General features: G+C 47.5%; 1 protein-coding gene across 2 annotated transcripts in view; it reads right to left on the reverse strand.

Annotated features, from left to right (window-relative positions):
- The window catches only part of LOC121646282 (latent-transforming growth factor beta-binding protein 1), a 97,188-nt gene that overhangs the window by 56,388 nt on the left and 25,405 nt on the right, over positions 1 to 15,395 (reverse strand). Inside the window, exon 1 of one of the 2 annotated variants that reach the window (XM_041995188.1) lies at positions 8,172 to 8,514. The exons of the other annotated variant lie outside the window; for it this stretch is intronic. Coding sequence (XP_041851122.1) covers positions 8,172 to 8,415 — 244 coding nt within the window. The 5' untranslated portion in view covers positions 8,416 to 8,514. Of the gene's footprint in view, positions 1 to 8,171; positions 8,515 to 15,395 lie in introns of those variants that run through there. 2 annotated transcript variants of the gene reach the window in all.

Below are 15,395 nucleotides of genomic sequence, written 5' to 3' on the forward strand. Positions count from 1 at the left end.
ACCCCAGATCTACCACAGAAGGCAGGACCCCAGGTCTACCACACCAGGCAGGACCCCAGGTCTAACACACCAGGCAGGACCCCAGGTCTACCACACCAGACAGCACCCCAGGTCTACCACACCAGGAAGGACCCCAGGACTACCACACCAGGAAGGACCCCAGGTCTACCAAACAAGGCAGGACCACAGGTCTACCACACAAGGCAGGACCACAGGTCTACCACACAAGACAGTACCCCAGGTCTACCACACCAGGCAGGACCCCAGGTCTACCACACCAGGAAGGACCCCAGGTCTACCACACCAGGAAGGTCCCCAGGTCCACAGACAAGGCAGGACCCCAGGTCTACCACACCAGACAGGACTCCAGGTCTACCACACCAGGCAGGACCCCAAGTCTACCACACCAGGCAGGACCCCAGGTCTACCACACCAGAAAGGACCCCAGGTCCACAGACAAGGCAGGACCCCAGGTCTACCACACCAGACAGCACCCCAGGTCTACTAGACCAGGCAGGACCCCAGGCCTACCATACCAGTCAGGACTCCAGGTCTACCACACCAGGCAGGACCCCAGGTCTACCACACCAGAAACGACCCCAGATCTACCACACCAGACAGCACCCCAGGTCTACCACACCAGGAAGGACCCCTGGTCTATCACACAAGGCAGGACCCTAGGTCTACCACACAAGGCAGGACCACAGTTCTACCACACCAGACAGTACCCCAGGTCTACCACACCAGACAGCACTCCAGGTCTACTAGACCAGGAAGGACCCCAGGTCTACCACACCAGGAAGGACACCAGGCCAACAGACAAGACAGGACCCCAGGTCTACCACACCAGACAGGACTCCAGGTCTACCAACCAGGCAGGACCCCAGGTCTACCACACCAGGCAGGACCCCAAGTCTACCACACCAGGCAGGACCCCAGGTCTACCACACCGGGAAGGACCCCAGGTCTACCACACCAGGAAGGACCCCAGGTCCGCAGACAAGGCAGGACCCCAGGTCTACCACACCAGACAGTACCCCAGGTCTACCACACCAGACAGCACCCCAGGTCTACTAGACCAGGCAGGACCCCAGGCCTACCACACCAGTCAGGACTCCAGGTCTACCACACCAGGCAGGACCCCAGGTCTACCACACCAGGAAGGACCCCAGATCTACCACACCAGACAGCACCCCAGGTCTACCACACCAGGCAGGACCCCAGGTCTACCACACCAGGAAGGACCCCAGGTCCACAGACAAGGCAGGACCCCAGGTCTACCACACCAGGAAGGACCCCAGGCCTACCACACCAGACAGTACCCCAGATCTACCACACCAGACAGCACCCCAGGTCTACTAGACCAGGAAGAACCCCAGGTCTACCACACCAGGAATGACACCAGGTCCACAGACAAGGCAGGACCCCAGGTCTACCACACCAGACAGGACTCCAGGTCTACCACACCAGGCAGGACCCCAGGTCTACCACACCAGGCAGGACCCCAAGTCTACCACACCAGGCAGGACCCCAGGTTTACCACACCAGGAAGGACCCCAGGTCTACTAGACCAGGAAGGACCCCAGGTCTACCACACCAGGAATGACACCAGGTCCACAGACAAGGCAGGACCCCAGGTCTACCACACCAGGAAGGACTCCAGGTCTACCACACCAGGCAGGACCCCAGGTCTACCACACCAGGCAGGACCCCAAGTCTACCACACCAGGCAGGACCCCAGGTTTACCACACCAGGAAGGACCCCAGGTCTACCACACCAGGAATGACCCCAGGTCCACAGACAAGGCAGGACCCCAGGTCTACCACACCAGACAGTACCCCAGGTCTACCACACCAGACAGCACCCCAGGTCTACTAGACCAGGCAGGACCCCAGTCCTACCACACCAGTCAGGACTCCAGGTCTACCACACCAGGCAGGACCCCAGGTCTACCACACCAGGAACGACCCCAGATCTACCACACCAGACAGCACCCCAGGACTACCACACCAGGAAGGACCCCAGGTCTACCACACAAGGCAGGACCACAGTTCTACCACACCAGACAGTACCCCAGGTCTACCACACCAGACAGCACCCCAGGTCTACTAGACCAGGCAGGACCCCAGGTCTACCACACCAGTCAGGACTCCAGGTCTACCACACCAGACAAGACCCCAGATCTACCACACAAGGCAGGACCCCAGGTCTACCACACCAGGAACGACCCCAGATCTACCACACCAGGCAGGACCCCAGGTCTACCACACCAGGCAGGACCCCAGGTCTACCAAACCAGGCAGGACCCCAGGTCTACCACACCAGGAAGGACCCCAGGTCCACAGACAAGGCAGGACCCCAGGTCTACCACACAAGGCAGGACTCCAGGTCTACCACACCAGACAGTACCCCAGGTCTACCACACCAGACAGCACCCCAGGTCTACTAGACCAGGCAGGACTCCAGGTCTACCACACCAGGAAGGACTCCAGGTCTACCACACCAGGCAGGACCCCACGTATACCACACAAGGAAGGACCCCAGATCTACCACACCATGTAGGAATCCAGATCTACCACACCATGTAGGACCCCAGGTCTACCACACCAGGAAGGACCCCAGGTCCACAGACAAGGCAGGACCCCAGGTCTACCACACAAGGCAGGACCACAGGTCTACCACACCAGACAGTACCCCAGGTCTACCACACCAGACAGCACCCCAGGTCTACTAGACCAGGCAGGACCCCAGGTCTACCACACCAGTCAGGACTCCAGTCTACCACACCAGGCAGGACCCCAGGTCTACTACACCATGAAGGACCCCAGATCTACCACACCATGTAGGAATCCAGATCTACCACACTATGTAGGACCCCAGGTCTACCACACCAGGCAGGACCCCAGGTCTATCACAGGACCCCAGATCCTGTCTGACTTCTAGATACAGACCAACAACATGGTGGTGGCCAACCAACCGAACATTGTGATCATGGATATGCAGGAAAGCCGTAGTGATGGATGTAGCCATAACCAACCATGGAAATATCAGGAAAAAGGAACATGAGAACCTGGAGAAATACCGAGGACTCAAGGAAGAGCTGGAGAAAGCCTGGAAGATGAAGGCAACAGTAGTACCAGTGGTTTTCGGAGCACTGGGGGCCGTGTCCCCCACACTGGAGAAGTAGCTCCACCAGATACCTGGAGAACATCAGACATCTCCATCCAGAAGAGAGCAGTCCTAGGAACAGCTAAGATACTGGAGGACCCTCAAGATCCCAGGACTCTGGTAGAGGACCCGAGCTCGAGATAAACAGCCACCCAGCCTACCCAAGAGAGATGGGAGGGTGGGTGAGGGAATATATATATATTTATATATATATATATATATATATATATATATATATCCTCCCGTGGGCTCATCACCTGCAGGAGGGGCCATAGGGTTCGGGTGCATTGTGAGCTGGGCGGCTGCCAGAGGTAGGGAACCTGGCGGTCTGCTCCTCAGCTGCAAAAGCTAGCTCTTGGGATGTGGAATGTCACCTCTCTGGTGGGGAAGGAGCCTGAGCTGGTGTGCGAGGTTGAGCGGTTTCGGCCAGATATAGTTGGACTCACCTCAACGCAAGACTTGGGCTCTGGAACTACTGTCTTTGAGAGGGGCTGGACCCTCTTCCATTCTGGAGTTGCTGCCGTTGAGAGGTGCCGAGCAGCTGTGGGCATGCTCATTGCCCCCTGACTTGGCGCCTATACATTGGGGTTTAACCCAGTGGACGAAAGGATAGCCTGCCTGCACCTTCGGATGGGGGGACGGGTCCTGACTTTTGTTTGTGCTTATGCACCAAATAGCAGTTCAGAGTACCCACCCTTTTTGGAGTCTTTGGAGGGGGTTGTTGGACAGCACTCCTTCCGGGGGACGCCCTCCTTCCAGGGATGCCCTCGTTCTGCTGGGGGATTTCACTGCTCACGTGGGCAATGACAGCGAGACCTGGAGGGGCGTGATCGGGAGGAACGGCCCCCCTAATCTGAATCCGAGTGGTGCTTTGTTGTTGGACTTCTGTGCTCGTCATGGACTGTCCATAATGAACACCTTGTTCAGACGTAAGAGTGTCCACATGTGCACTTGGCACCAGGACACTCTAGGCCGCAGTATGATGATCTACTTTGTTTTCGTGTCGTTGGACTTGCGGCTGCATGTCCTGGACACTCAGGTGAAGAGAGGGGCGGAGCTGTCAATTGATCACCACCTCGTGGTGAGTTGGCTCAGATGGTGGGGGAGGATGCCAGTCAGGCCGGGCAGACCCAAGCGTGTTGTGAGGGTCTGCTGGGAACGTCTGGCAGAGTCCCCTGTCAGAAAGAATTTCAACTCCCATCTCCAGCAGAGCTTCAACCATGTCCCAGGTGAGGCAGGGGACATTGAGTCCGAATGAGCTGTGTTCCGTGCCTCTATTGTCGAGGTGGCCAGCCGCAGCTGTGGCCGTAAGGTCGTCGGTACTAGTCGTGGCGGTAACCCCCCGAACTCGTTGGTGGACACTGGCAGTAAGGGATGTTGTCTAGCTGAAGAAGGAGTCCTATCGGGCCTTTTTGGCCTGTGGGACTCCAGAGGCAGCTAATGGGTATCGGTGGGCTAAGCGGAGCGCAGCTTTGGCGGTCGCTAAGGCAAAAACTCAGGCATGGGAGGAGTTTGGAGAGGCCATGGAGAATGACTTCCGGACGGCTTCGAGGAGATTCTGGTCCACCATCCGGCGGCTCAGGAGGCAAAAGCAGTGCTCCGTCAACACTGTGTACAGTGGGGATGGGGGGCTGCTGACCTCGACTCGGGACGTTGTGAGGCGGTGGAGAGAATACTTCGAAGACCTTCTCAATCCCACCAACACGTCTTCCGATGAGGAAGCAGAGTCTGGGGTAGCTGGTGCTGGCTCTCCTATCTCTGGGGCTGAGGTCGCTGAGGTGGTTAAAAAGCTCCTCGGTGGCAAGGCCCCGGGGGTGGATGAGGTCCGCCCAGAGTTCCTTAAGGCTCTGGATGCTGTAGGGCTGTCTTGGCTGACATGCCTCTGCACCATCGCGTGGACATTGGGGACAGTTCCCCTGGACTGACGGACTGGGGTGGTAGGGTGTGCTCCAACTACAGGGGAATCACACTCCTCAGCCTCCCCGGTAAGGTCTATTCAGGAGTGCTTGAGAGGAGGGTCCATCGGATAGTCAAACCAACCAGCTCTACATTCTTTTCGGGGTCTTTGAGGGGGGCATGGGAGTTTGCCCAACCAATCTACATGTGTTTTGTGGACTTGAAGAAGGCATTCGACCCTGTCCCCCAGGGACTCCTGTGGGGGGTACTCTGGGAGTATGGAGTGCCGGACTCGCTTGTACGAGCTGTCCGGGCCCTGTACGATTGGTGTCAGAGCTTGGTCCGCATTGCCGTGATCTTCAGCTCTCACTGGAGCAATTTGCAGCTGAGTGTGAAGCGGCTGGGATGAGAATCGGCACCTCCAAGTCCGAGACCATGGTCCTCAGTTGGAAAAGGGTGGAGTGCTCTCTCCGTTTCTGCAATAGGGTCCTGCCCCAAGTGGAGGAGTTCACGTATCTTGGGGTCTTGTTCATGAGTGAGGGAAGGATGGAGCGGGAGATGGACAGGCGGATCGGTGCGGCATCTGCAGTGATGCGATCGGTCTGTCGTGGTGAAGAGGGAGCTGAGCCAAAAGGCAAAGCTCTCGATTTACCAGTCGATCTACGTTCCTACCCTCACCTATGGTCATGAGTTGTGGGTAGTGACTGAAAGAACGAGATCGTGAATACAAGTGGCCGAAATAAGTTTTCTCCGCAGGGTGGCCGGGCTCTCCCTTAGAGACAGGGTGAGAAGCACGGTGATCCAGGAGGGGCTCAGAGTAGAGTCGCTGCTCCTCCACATCGAGAGGAGCCAGGTGAGTGGCTCGGGCATCTGGTTAGGATGAGCCCTGGACGCCTCCCTGGTGAGGTGTTCCAGGCATGTCCCACCAGAAAGAGGCCCCGGGGAAGACCTAGGACACGCTGGACGGACTACATCTCTCGGCTGGCCTGGGAACGCCTCGGGATCCCTCCGGATGAGCTGGTGAATGTGGCCGGGGAGAGGGAAGTCTGGGTTTCCCTGCTTAGGCAGCTGCCCCGGCAACCCGACTCCGGATAAGCGGCAGAAAATGGACGGATGGATATATATACATATATATGTATATATATATATATATAAACCAAAAAAAATTAAAAACACACACAGCAGCATCACCGAAAGTAAACACCTTCTGATAAAACAAATCATTGGCTGCTTGTTTTACAAGTTTTTATTCACTTTTCTACATTAGAAGATCACTTTAGTTGTAATAATGAGTTCAATATTTCTTCAAATCTAGCCCTAAAACAGGTCTAATTTCTAGACCCGCCCCTGCATTACTGAAATCCTTTCCACAGCTACTTTCTGTCGTCAGCTACTGTGTTAGAGAAGGTCCTGCCAACAACAACACTTTGGGGTAAATATGTGACGATGTGAACCACGAACCGCTAGCTTCCTCCTTCTCAGCTGATCCATACACGCAACAAAAGAGAAGAGCTGATCAGCTGATCACCAACAGCTTTAATGATTTATCACGAGACAACATGAGAGGAGGAAGCAGCTGCACAGACACAGAGAGAACCAGAGAGCCACCAGGCCAGCCACGTTTGTGCAAAATGCATGAAAAGTATTTTTAAAAATGCGGGAAAAGTGTAGGTGTCAACACACCCCTATCCTCCAAGGGGGCAACGCCCCTGTCGTGCTCCATCAATGTTCTTTTAATTCCCAAATCCACTCAGAGATCCATCTTTTTCCATCTCGCCTCTCCACATCCTGCTGTCATTAACAGAGAAGTGACGGATGTATGGGGCTTGTCACACGCATGTGTTAAAAATATTAACGCAGTTAATTACATGAAGTAGTTACCGCCGTTAAAGCATTATTTTTGACAGTCCTAATATATATGTAAGGGATAATGCCTGACGAGGTGGCCATTATTCCGCTTATACCATGGTCCATTAAGAAAGAAAAACATATTAAATAAATTATTAATGTGTTAATGTTGTTTACCGGTAAAATCTTATGGTTTTCACAAGAAGCGGCTGAGTGGACTATTTCGTTGTGACGCGTTGCCAAGTAAACCGGCTCTGACACAGAACCTGCAGCTCAGTCGGCCGCAGACGTGACACACATTTCAGAGCTTTTACTGCTTGTGTGTGTCCAGAGGATGATGCAACATTTTGTTTCAGGCAAAGTCCACAGATATTTTCCTACATCGTTAAATAAGCCTGCAGGCTGCTCTGATCTGGCACGTCTGCAGCCCGGCATCTGAGTTTCTGTTGCCATGGTTACCAACTACTGTTTAGTCAGTGCAATAATTTATAGCAATAAATCTATTTGACCAGAACTTCTTTTAAAGGTGTCTATTATCACTTTTTAATAGACACCCTCCAGCCAATCAGAATCAAGTATTTACCCAGACCATAGTAGATAGATAGATAGATAGATAGATAGATAGATAGATAGATAGATAGATAGATAGATAGATAGATAGATAGATAGATAGATAGATAGATAGATAGATAGATAGATATACATATATGTTGTGATGTTGTTATGATGGCTGTCCTAAAAAAAATTTTTTTCTAAAATGTTCCTGAATATTTTCCTAAAAAGAAGCAGAATCTGGCAACACAGCCATGCAGAGAAAGAAAGATCAGCTTCCCTACACGTTTTTAACCCACAAGCACACCCAGCCCCTTCAGACAGAAGGCTGCAGTGCATCTCTACATCTCTACATCCGTGCATCATCTTTAATACCACTCCACCAGGTGAGCATGTTGTCATTTTCCATGGTTAAGCGTCCAGCTTTTATCTGAACATGAAAGCCATGCAGATTCATTCACATCGTATTAGCGGAGCAGAAATTTTACAACCCGTTTTTGAAATGATCGACCTTGTGTTTCTGAAGAGGAACTGATGCTTGTTTGATGCCAGCCAGGTAGAGCAGCATCTAGTGGCCATCGGTGGCACTGCATGTTAGAGGAACGTTGTTCATTCTGACTTAAACCAGACTTAAACCTGCTTCTGCGTCATGGCCGATATTCAGAAGGGGTTTTCTTGGCATTTGCACAAGAAGAGTAAAACTCACAGACTCTGAAGCCTTGTCCATGAGAGTCGTCTCTCCTTCCTCCATCGCTGTACAGTGTGGTCACGTTGCCCCTCTCACACTGGTTGACACATCGCTCCTGGCTGCAGTGCACCTTGCAGATGGTCGGCGTGAACTTCACCTGGAACCTCTCTATTCCTCTTCCCCCTGTCTGTCCATCAGCTGGCAGAGGAGAGGCAAAGAGCATGAAGAAGGACAGAAAACAGCCGAGCGGCAGCTGCAGCATGTTGAGAGTTTCTGTCAGAGTTTCTGAGTCTGCTGCATGGCCAGGAACTCCCAAAGCTCTCCTCGCTCGCCCCTCTCGCTCTCCTTTTCTTGCTCTGCGGTCGAGTGAAAACAAGAGTCACTGGAGGAAAAAGGGAGGAAGAAGAAAACGACCTCCCCCTCCCCTCCTCCGCCCGGTTGGTTTCCACTAAACTCTCCTGAGTGTGAGCGAGTGAGAGAGTAAGGTAGAGAGATAATTGGAAGCAGTGTGCAGCTCTGGGCTTGACTCCAAAGAAAATGTTTAGCAGGGATCTGGTCCATGTATGAAGCTCTCTCCCCTTCACTCCTCTTCCTCACTCTTCACTCCTGTTCTTAGCATGAACCAAGGCCCTGTATCGATGCACAGTTTCATAACAGGCTGCAGAACATTAGAGGGTGTCAGGGTGATGATGCAACCTTGGTTTTGGGTTTCAGGGGGTCGAATTCACCAAAGTAGCTCCAAACTTCAGAGTGAGGGGTTGGGCCCAGCGTCATATCTGCACGATGAATTTGAAGCTGTGTTTAGGTCCATGATTTCTCCTCTTTTCTCTTGTTTCTGGTTCTAAAAAGAACATTCGGCTCAACAGCTGATGTCTTCATCACAAAGCCTCATCAATGACATACCTAAAATAAATGAAGTCTGTCGTCACAACTACACAGGCTGTATGTGTAATCTAGGTCTCTACAGGAAGCTGAGAAATGTCAGATTACTACAGAAGAGTCAAAATCAACAGGTGTTAATAAAGTAGTCCTACGTATTAGTAGTCCTACGAAAGAGTAAAGTAGTCCATGGAATGAATAAAGTACTCCTAGAATTGAGTAAAGTACTCAGAGGAATGAGTAAAGTACTCCTATGAATGCATAAAGTACTCCTATGATTGAGTAAAGTACTCCTATGTAGGGCTGCAACGATTAGTCGACGTTGTCGACAACAAATTTAGCCGTCGACTATTGTCAGCAAAAAAAACTACAGAGTGAGACATTGTCTTCTAATCCTATCTCTGCTGAGAGTTGCACAATGCACATGCGCAAAGAGGGGAAAAAAATACAGAGTGACACATCGTCTTCTTTTTTTTTATCTCTGCTGAGAGTTGCACATGCGCCATAAAGTCCGCTAGCGGAAAAATATGGTGGCGGACCAGGGAGGAAAACCGCGGCGGAGAACGTTAAAAGTCTGGGATAACTTCACGTTAAACTTACAAAATAAATTAAATGCATGTGAGATTTGTAAAGCGGACTTTGTGTACCACGGAAGTATGTCTGCAATGCTCGAACATTTAAAGAGGAGGAACGTCGGACTTAACAACCTCATGCAAGATTTCAAAGCTGAAAGTGAAATAAGATCCATATATAATAATCATGAGATACATAATCCGATTGGTCGACTAGTCGTTTTAATAGTCGGTGACTAATCGACAATCAGAATAGTCATTAGTTGCAGCCCTACTCCTATGAATAAGTAAAGTACTCCTATGAATGCATAGAGTACTCCTATGAATAAGTAAAGTACTCCTATGAATAAGTAAAGTACTCCTATGAATGCATAGAGTACTCCTATGAATAAGTAAAGTACTCCTATGAATGCATAGAGTACTCCTATGAATAAGTAAAGTACTCCTATGAATGCATAGAGTACTCCTATGAATAAGTAAAGTACTCCTATGAATAAGTAAAGTACTCCTATGAATGCATAGAGTACTCCTATGAATAAGTAAAGTACTCCTATGAATAAGTAAAGTACTCCTATGAATAAGTAAAGTACTCCTATGAATGCATAGAGTACTCCTATGAATAAGTAAAGTACTCCTATGAATAAGTAAAGTACTCCTATGAATGCATAGAGTACTCCTATGAATAAGTAAAGTACTCCTATGAATGCATAGAGTACTCCTATGAATAAGTAAAGTACTCCTATGAATGCATAGAGTACTCCTATGAATAAGTAAAGTACTCCTATGAATAAGTAAAGTACTCCTATGAATGCATAGAGTACTCCTATGAATAAGTAAAGTACTCCTATGAATAAGTAAAGTACTCCTATGAATAAGTAAAGTACTCTTATGAATGCATAGAGTACTCTTATGAATAAGTAAAGTACTCCTATGAATAAGTAAAGTACTCCTATGAATGCATAGAGTACTCCTATGAATAAGTAAAGTACTCCTATGAATAAGTAAAGTACTCCTATGAATGCATAGAGTACTCCTATGAATAAGTAAAGTACTCCTATGAATGCATAGAGTACTCCTATGAATGAGTAAAGTAGTCCTATGAATAAGTAAAGTACTCCTATGAATAAGTAAAGTACTCCTATGAATGCATAGAGTACTCCTATGAATAAGTAAAGTACTCCTATGAATGCATAGAGTACTCCTATGAATAAGTAAAGTACTCCTATGAATGCATAGAGTACTCCTATGAATAAGTAAAGTACTCCTATGAATAAGTAAAGTACTCCTATGAATAAGTAAAGTACTCTTATGAATGCATAGAGTACTCTTATGAATAAGTAAAGTACTCCTATGAATAAGTAAAGTACTCCTATGAATGCATAGAGTACTCCTATGAATAAGTAAAGTACTCCTATGAATAAGTAAAGTACTCCTATGAATGCATAGAGTACTCCTATGAATAAGTAAAGTACTCCTATGAATGCATAGAGTACTCCTATGAATGAGTAAAGTAGTCCTATGAATAAGTAAAGTACTCATATGAATAAGTAAAGTACTCCTATGAATGCATAGAGTACTCCTATGAATGAGTAAAGTAGTCCTATGAATAAGTAAAGTACTCCTATGAATAAGTAAAGTACTCCTATGAATGCATAGAGTACTCCTATGAATGAGTAAAGTAGTCCTATGAATAAGTAAAGTACTCCTATGAATGCATAGAGTACTCCTATGAATAAGTAAAGTACTCCTATGAATGCATGGAGTACTCCTATGAATGAGTAAAGTAGTCCTATGAATAAGTAAAGTACTCCTATGAATAAGTAAAGTACTCCTATGAATGCATAGAGTACTCCTATGAATGAGTAAAGTAGTCCTATGAATAAGTAAAGTACTCCTATGAATGCATAGAGTACTCCTATGAATAAGTAAAGTACTCCTATGAATGCATAGAGTACTCCTATGAATAAGTAAAGTACTCCTATGAATAAGTAAAGTACTCCTATGAATAAGTAAAGTACTCTTATGAATGCATAGAGTACTCTTATGAATAAGTAAAGTACTCCTATGAATAAGTAAAGTACTCCTATGAATGCATAGAGTACTCCTATGAATAAGTAAAGTACTCCTATGAATAAGTAAAGTACTCCTATGAATGCATAGAGTACTCCTATGAATAAGTAAAGTACTCCTATGAATGCATAGAGTACTCCTATGAATGAGTAAAGTAGTCCTATGAATAAGTAAAGTACTCATATGAATAAGTAAAGTACTCCTATGAATGCATAGAGTACTCCTATGAATGAGTAAAGTAGTCCTATGAATAAGTAAAGTACTCCTATGAATAAGTAAAGTACTCCTATGAATGCATAGAGTACTCCTATGAATGAGTAAAGTAGTCCTATGAATAAGTAAAGTACTCCTATGAATGCATAGAGTACTCCTATGAATAAGTAAAGTACTCCTATGAATGCATGGAGTACTCCTATGAATGAGTAAAGTAGTCCTATGAATAAGTAAAGTACTCCTATGAATAAGTAAAGTACTCCTATGAATGCATAGAGTACTCCTATGAATGAGTAAAGTAGTCCTATGAATAAGTAAAGTAGTCACAGGGATGATTAAAGTACAGGGTTCAAGGATGGCTTTATTTTCCTCAGTGGGGCAGCTGGTTTTGCAGCCAGCGTTAAATGACAATCAGATGACAACAATAAACAGTCAAGACTAATAAAATGAGTCAATGAATTTTAAAAAGTTACCCAACCTTATTTAAAAGCCTGATGGCCACACAGAGAAAAGAGTTGTAAATCCGTTTGTCCTTGGCCGTGGCATCACAAGTCTGCAGCCTGAGGGAAGCAACTTAGGTTGGGTTCACACTGCAGGCTGAAGTGACCTAAATCTGATTTTTTGTCCCATGCGACATGATCTTCTCATAACAGTCTGAACAACACAGATCCGATTTTTTCAAATGCGACCCAGGCCACTTGGATATGTGGTCCTAAATCCGATACATATGGGATCTTTTGCTATGCTACCTCAGTCTGAACTACCAGGTCGCATTAATCCGACCTACACGTCAAACACAACATTGTTTATAAACTCCTTATTGTAAAGGTGCTCGCACCACTCTCTCACCACTCGTGGCTGCGACTCCGTACCCACGTTTCTCTGTACAGCCGTTGTTGCCGCTGCTCCACAAAATGCCATGACCACAAATCTGGCTCTCCTCTTCTGTAATCTCCTCCTTAAAACGATGGCATTGAAAATGTGCTGGTGCTTTAAAACTGCAACGTAACGCTCTGCTGTTACTGCAAACACGAGCACGTCGCACGCACGTTCACTGTCACGTCGTCATGTCTTCTACGCATGCCGGACAGTTTCGGTGCGCATAAGGTTCATACAGGCGATCACATACAAGTCGCATTTAATTGGAAATGTGAACAGACTGTCAAAAAAATCAGATTTAAAAAAAATTGGAATTAAGTATTATGCCCTGCAGTGTGAACCTAGCCATAAAGTAGCCATGGAGGGAATGGATCCAGTCTGCCAGAACACAACCAGCCTTCTAAGATGTTCTGGGGCCTCATTTATCAAACTGTGCGTAGCAAAGCAGACTACAGGTTCTGTCTGCAAAAGGAAATGCAGAGCACTTCAGCTTTCAGATTTATAAAAGCATGCGCACGCACGTCCTACACCTGTTTCTGTTTATAAATCGGAATCAACTCTAAAGCGGGTGTACGTGAGGGAACGCCTTGCCCCGCCCACATGGTGGCTATAAATGGTCAGGTGGACGCCTGTAATACATATTCATCACATCATTTCCATGATGGCCCGGGAGGGAATAGAGGGAAGATTCAGAATGTTTTTTGGGGTGTGAGACAGAGATCCTGATGGACCATGTTGAAAAAAGTAAAAATGTTTAACTGGTGGTTCACGGCGTGGACGTTACTGGTGACAGAAAGGCTGAATAGTGGCAGCAGGTGGAGATGCTTTCATCACAGTGTCAGAAGAAAAGAGACGCCAGAGGCTTTGGAACATACGGCTGGATATCTCAGTCAGTAGAGCATCCGTCTGCCATGCGGGAGATCGAAGTTCAAATCCCACAGGGGTGAACAGTAACACCGTCCAGTCGGGGCCTTAGGCAAGACGCTCTGGAGAAAAGCTGCTAAATGACAGGGATGATGCAGGTAATGTAACCTTTTGTTTTAATGTGTAAAATAAATATATACAGATACATCTACGATTGGTAGCAGTTTATTTAGTGTTAAATAATATTTCTTTCTAGTTCCTGGGTGCTCTCTGCTCCCAGAGACGCCCTGAGCAAAAGCAACCCCACCGGTACTGCTAGAATGCTATGCTGCATTAGCCTCAGATTAGCAAACAGCTAACTAAATGTCCTGCCATCAGTGGGGAAGCATCTTTTCTCTGGATGTTAGAATTTACAGACTAAGTTCTGCTTCAGTAGAAAAAAAACACTGGTTGAATTTTGTGAAGACTGAAGCTGAAATGCAGCATCACTGCAGACCTGGCAACACACCATCAGAGCAACCATGTCTGAGGGCTGCTCACCCTTTGCTGGTCTTTGTCTGATGAATCCTGCAGGATAAAGCTGCCATAAGAAGAAAGTGTTGGTCACTTGAATCAAACTTCCATGAATAAACCGTGTTCTTTTTGTATTTCATTTGATCTGAGATAAGTCTGGGTGTGATATGAGCCCAAGTTGGCGTTTCGAGCAGACTGCTTGTTTTAATCATTGTTGTTTGGCTGGATGGTTAACATGTTTGTTAGTCCCCAATGAGGACCCGCAGGTCTCACTGCAGGTATCAGGATATCTAGATTCGCTTGTTCCACTTCCTGTGTACAGACTGGGAAATGGACTTTTCCAGTGTTAAGACCATATAATGCAAAAACACTCCAGGTCTTACAACAGGAATCAATATGTGATTAAATTGGTTTTCCACCCTTATTGGGGCCCCAGCAGCTCAGAGAGCCATGGCACCAGGTTGAATAGACGCTTGTTGTTCCTGCGGGTGTTTATCTATGAGCTCATGTCCTGGTAAATGTGAGCTGATGTAAAGCCTGAACCAGCGAAGCAGAAACAAACTTAAACACTGAAGGAAAGTAGAATCACCGTCAGCACATTATCATCACAGCAACTCAACCTTTTCCTGAACTCAGTTCTGACCCAGAAAGTCAGGTCATACTATAGTCCACCTGCTGGCAGAAATAACTAAACGGTGCTCAACAACATTGTTCAGCAACTAAAGTCCAGCTGGTTATACATGGTTAAAGATATAATTCAATTCATGGCATAAATTTGTTTGCCCATCCTATCGCAGGTCAAACCAGGCTGAAGATGTCTTAGAAAGAGTTTTCGGTGATCCCTGACCCTCCACCTTAACTTCAGCCCTTGTTCCATCAAAGCAGACTGGTCTGAGGTCAGTTCTCCCACAGCTGAACAATGACAGGAACTGTTTACTGGACTAATCACAGCGATCAGCCCTGAACCGTGCGACTGCATTAACACTCCACTTATCTGAATCACACAGTGAAAACCAGCCGCTCGGCTCCATTAACATGTCATGGATGGAAAACACATTCCAGCGGGATTCGTGCAGCTAAAGACATGAACTGCATGCCCTGTTATCTCTCTGCACCAACATATCAGCCAAACACTTATTCTACAAAATAATGATGTATGTTTTCTGGTATGTGTGTTGATACGCTGATCCTGTTAATGTGCCTGTACACGAGCCTGGCATTGAATATAAATCAGCACCACAGTATTTACACT

This window comes from Melanotaenia boesemani, chromosome 9 (genome assembly GCF_017639745.1).
Source record: "Melanotaenia boesemani isolate fMelBoe1 chromosome 9, fMelBoe1.pri, whole genome shotgun sequence".
Classification (NCBI taxonomy): domain Eukaryota; kingdom Metazoa; phylum Chordata; class Actinopteri; order Atheriniformes; family Melanotaeniidae; genus Melanotaenia; species Melanotaenia boesemani.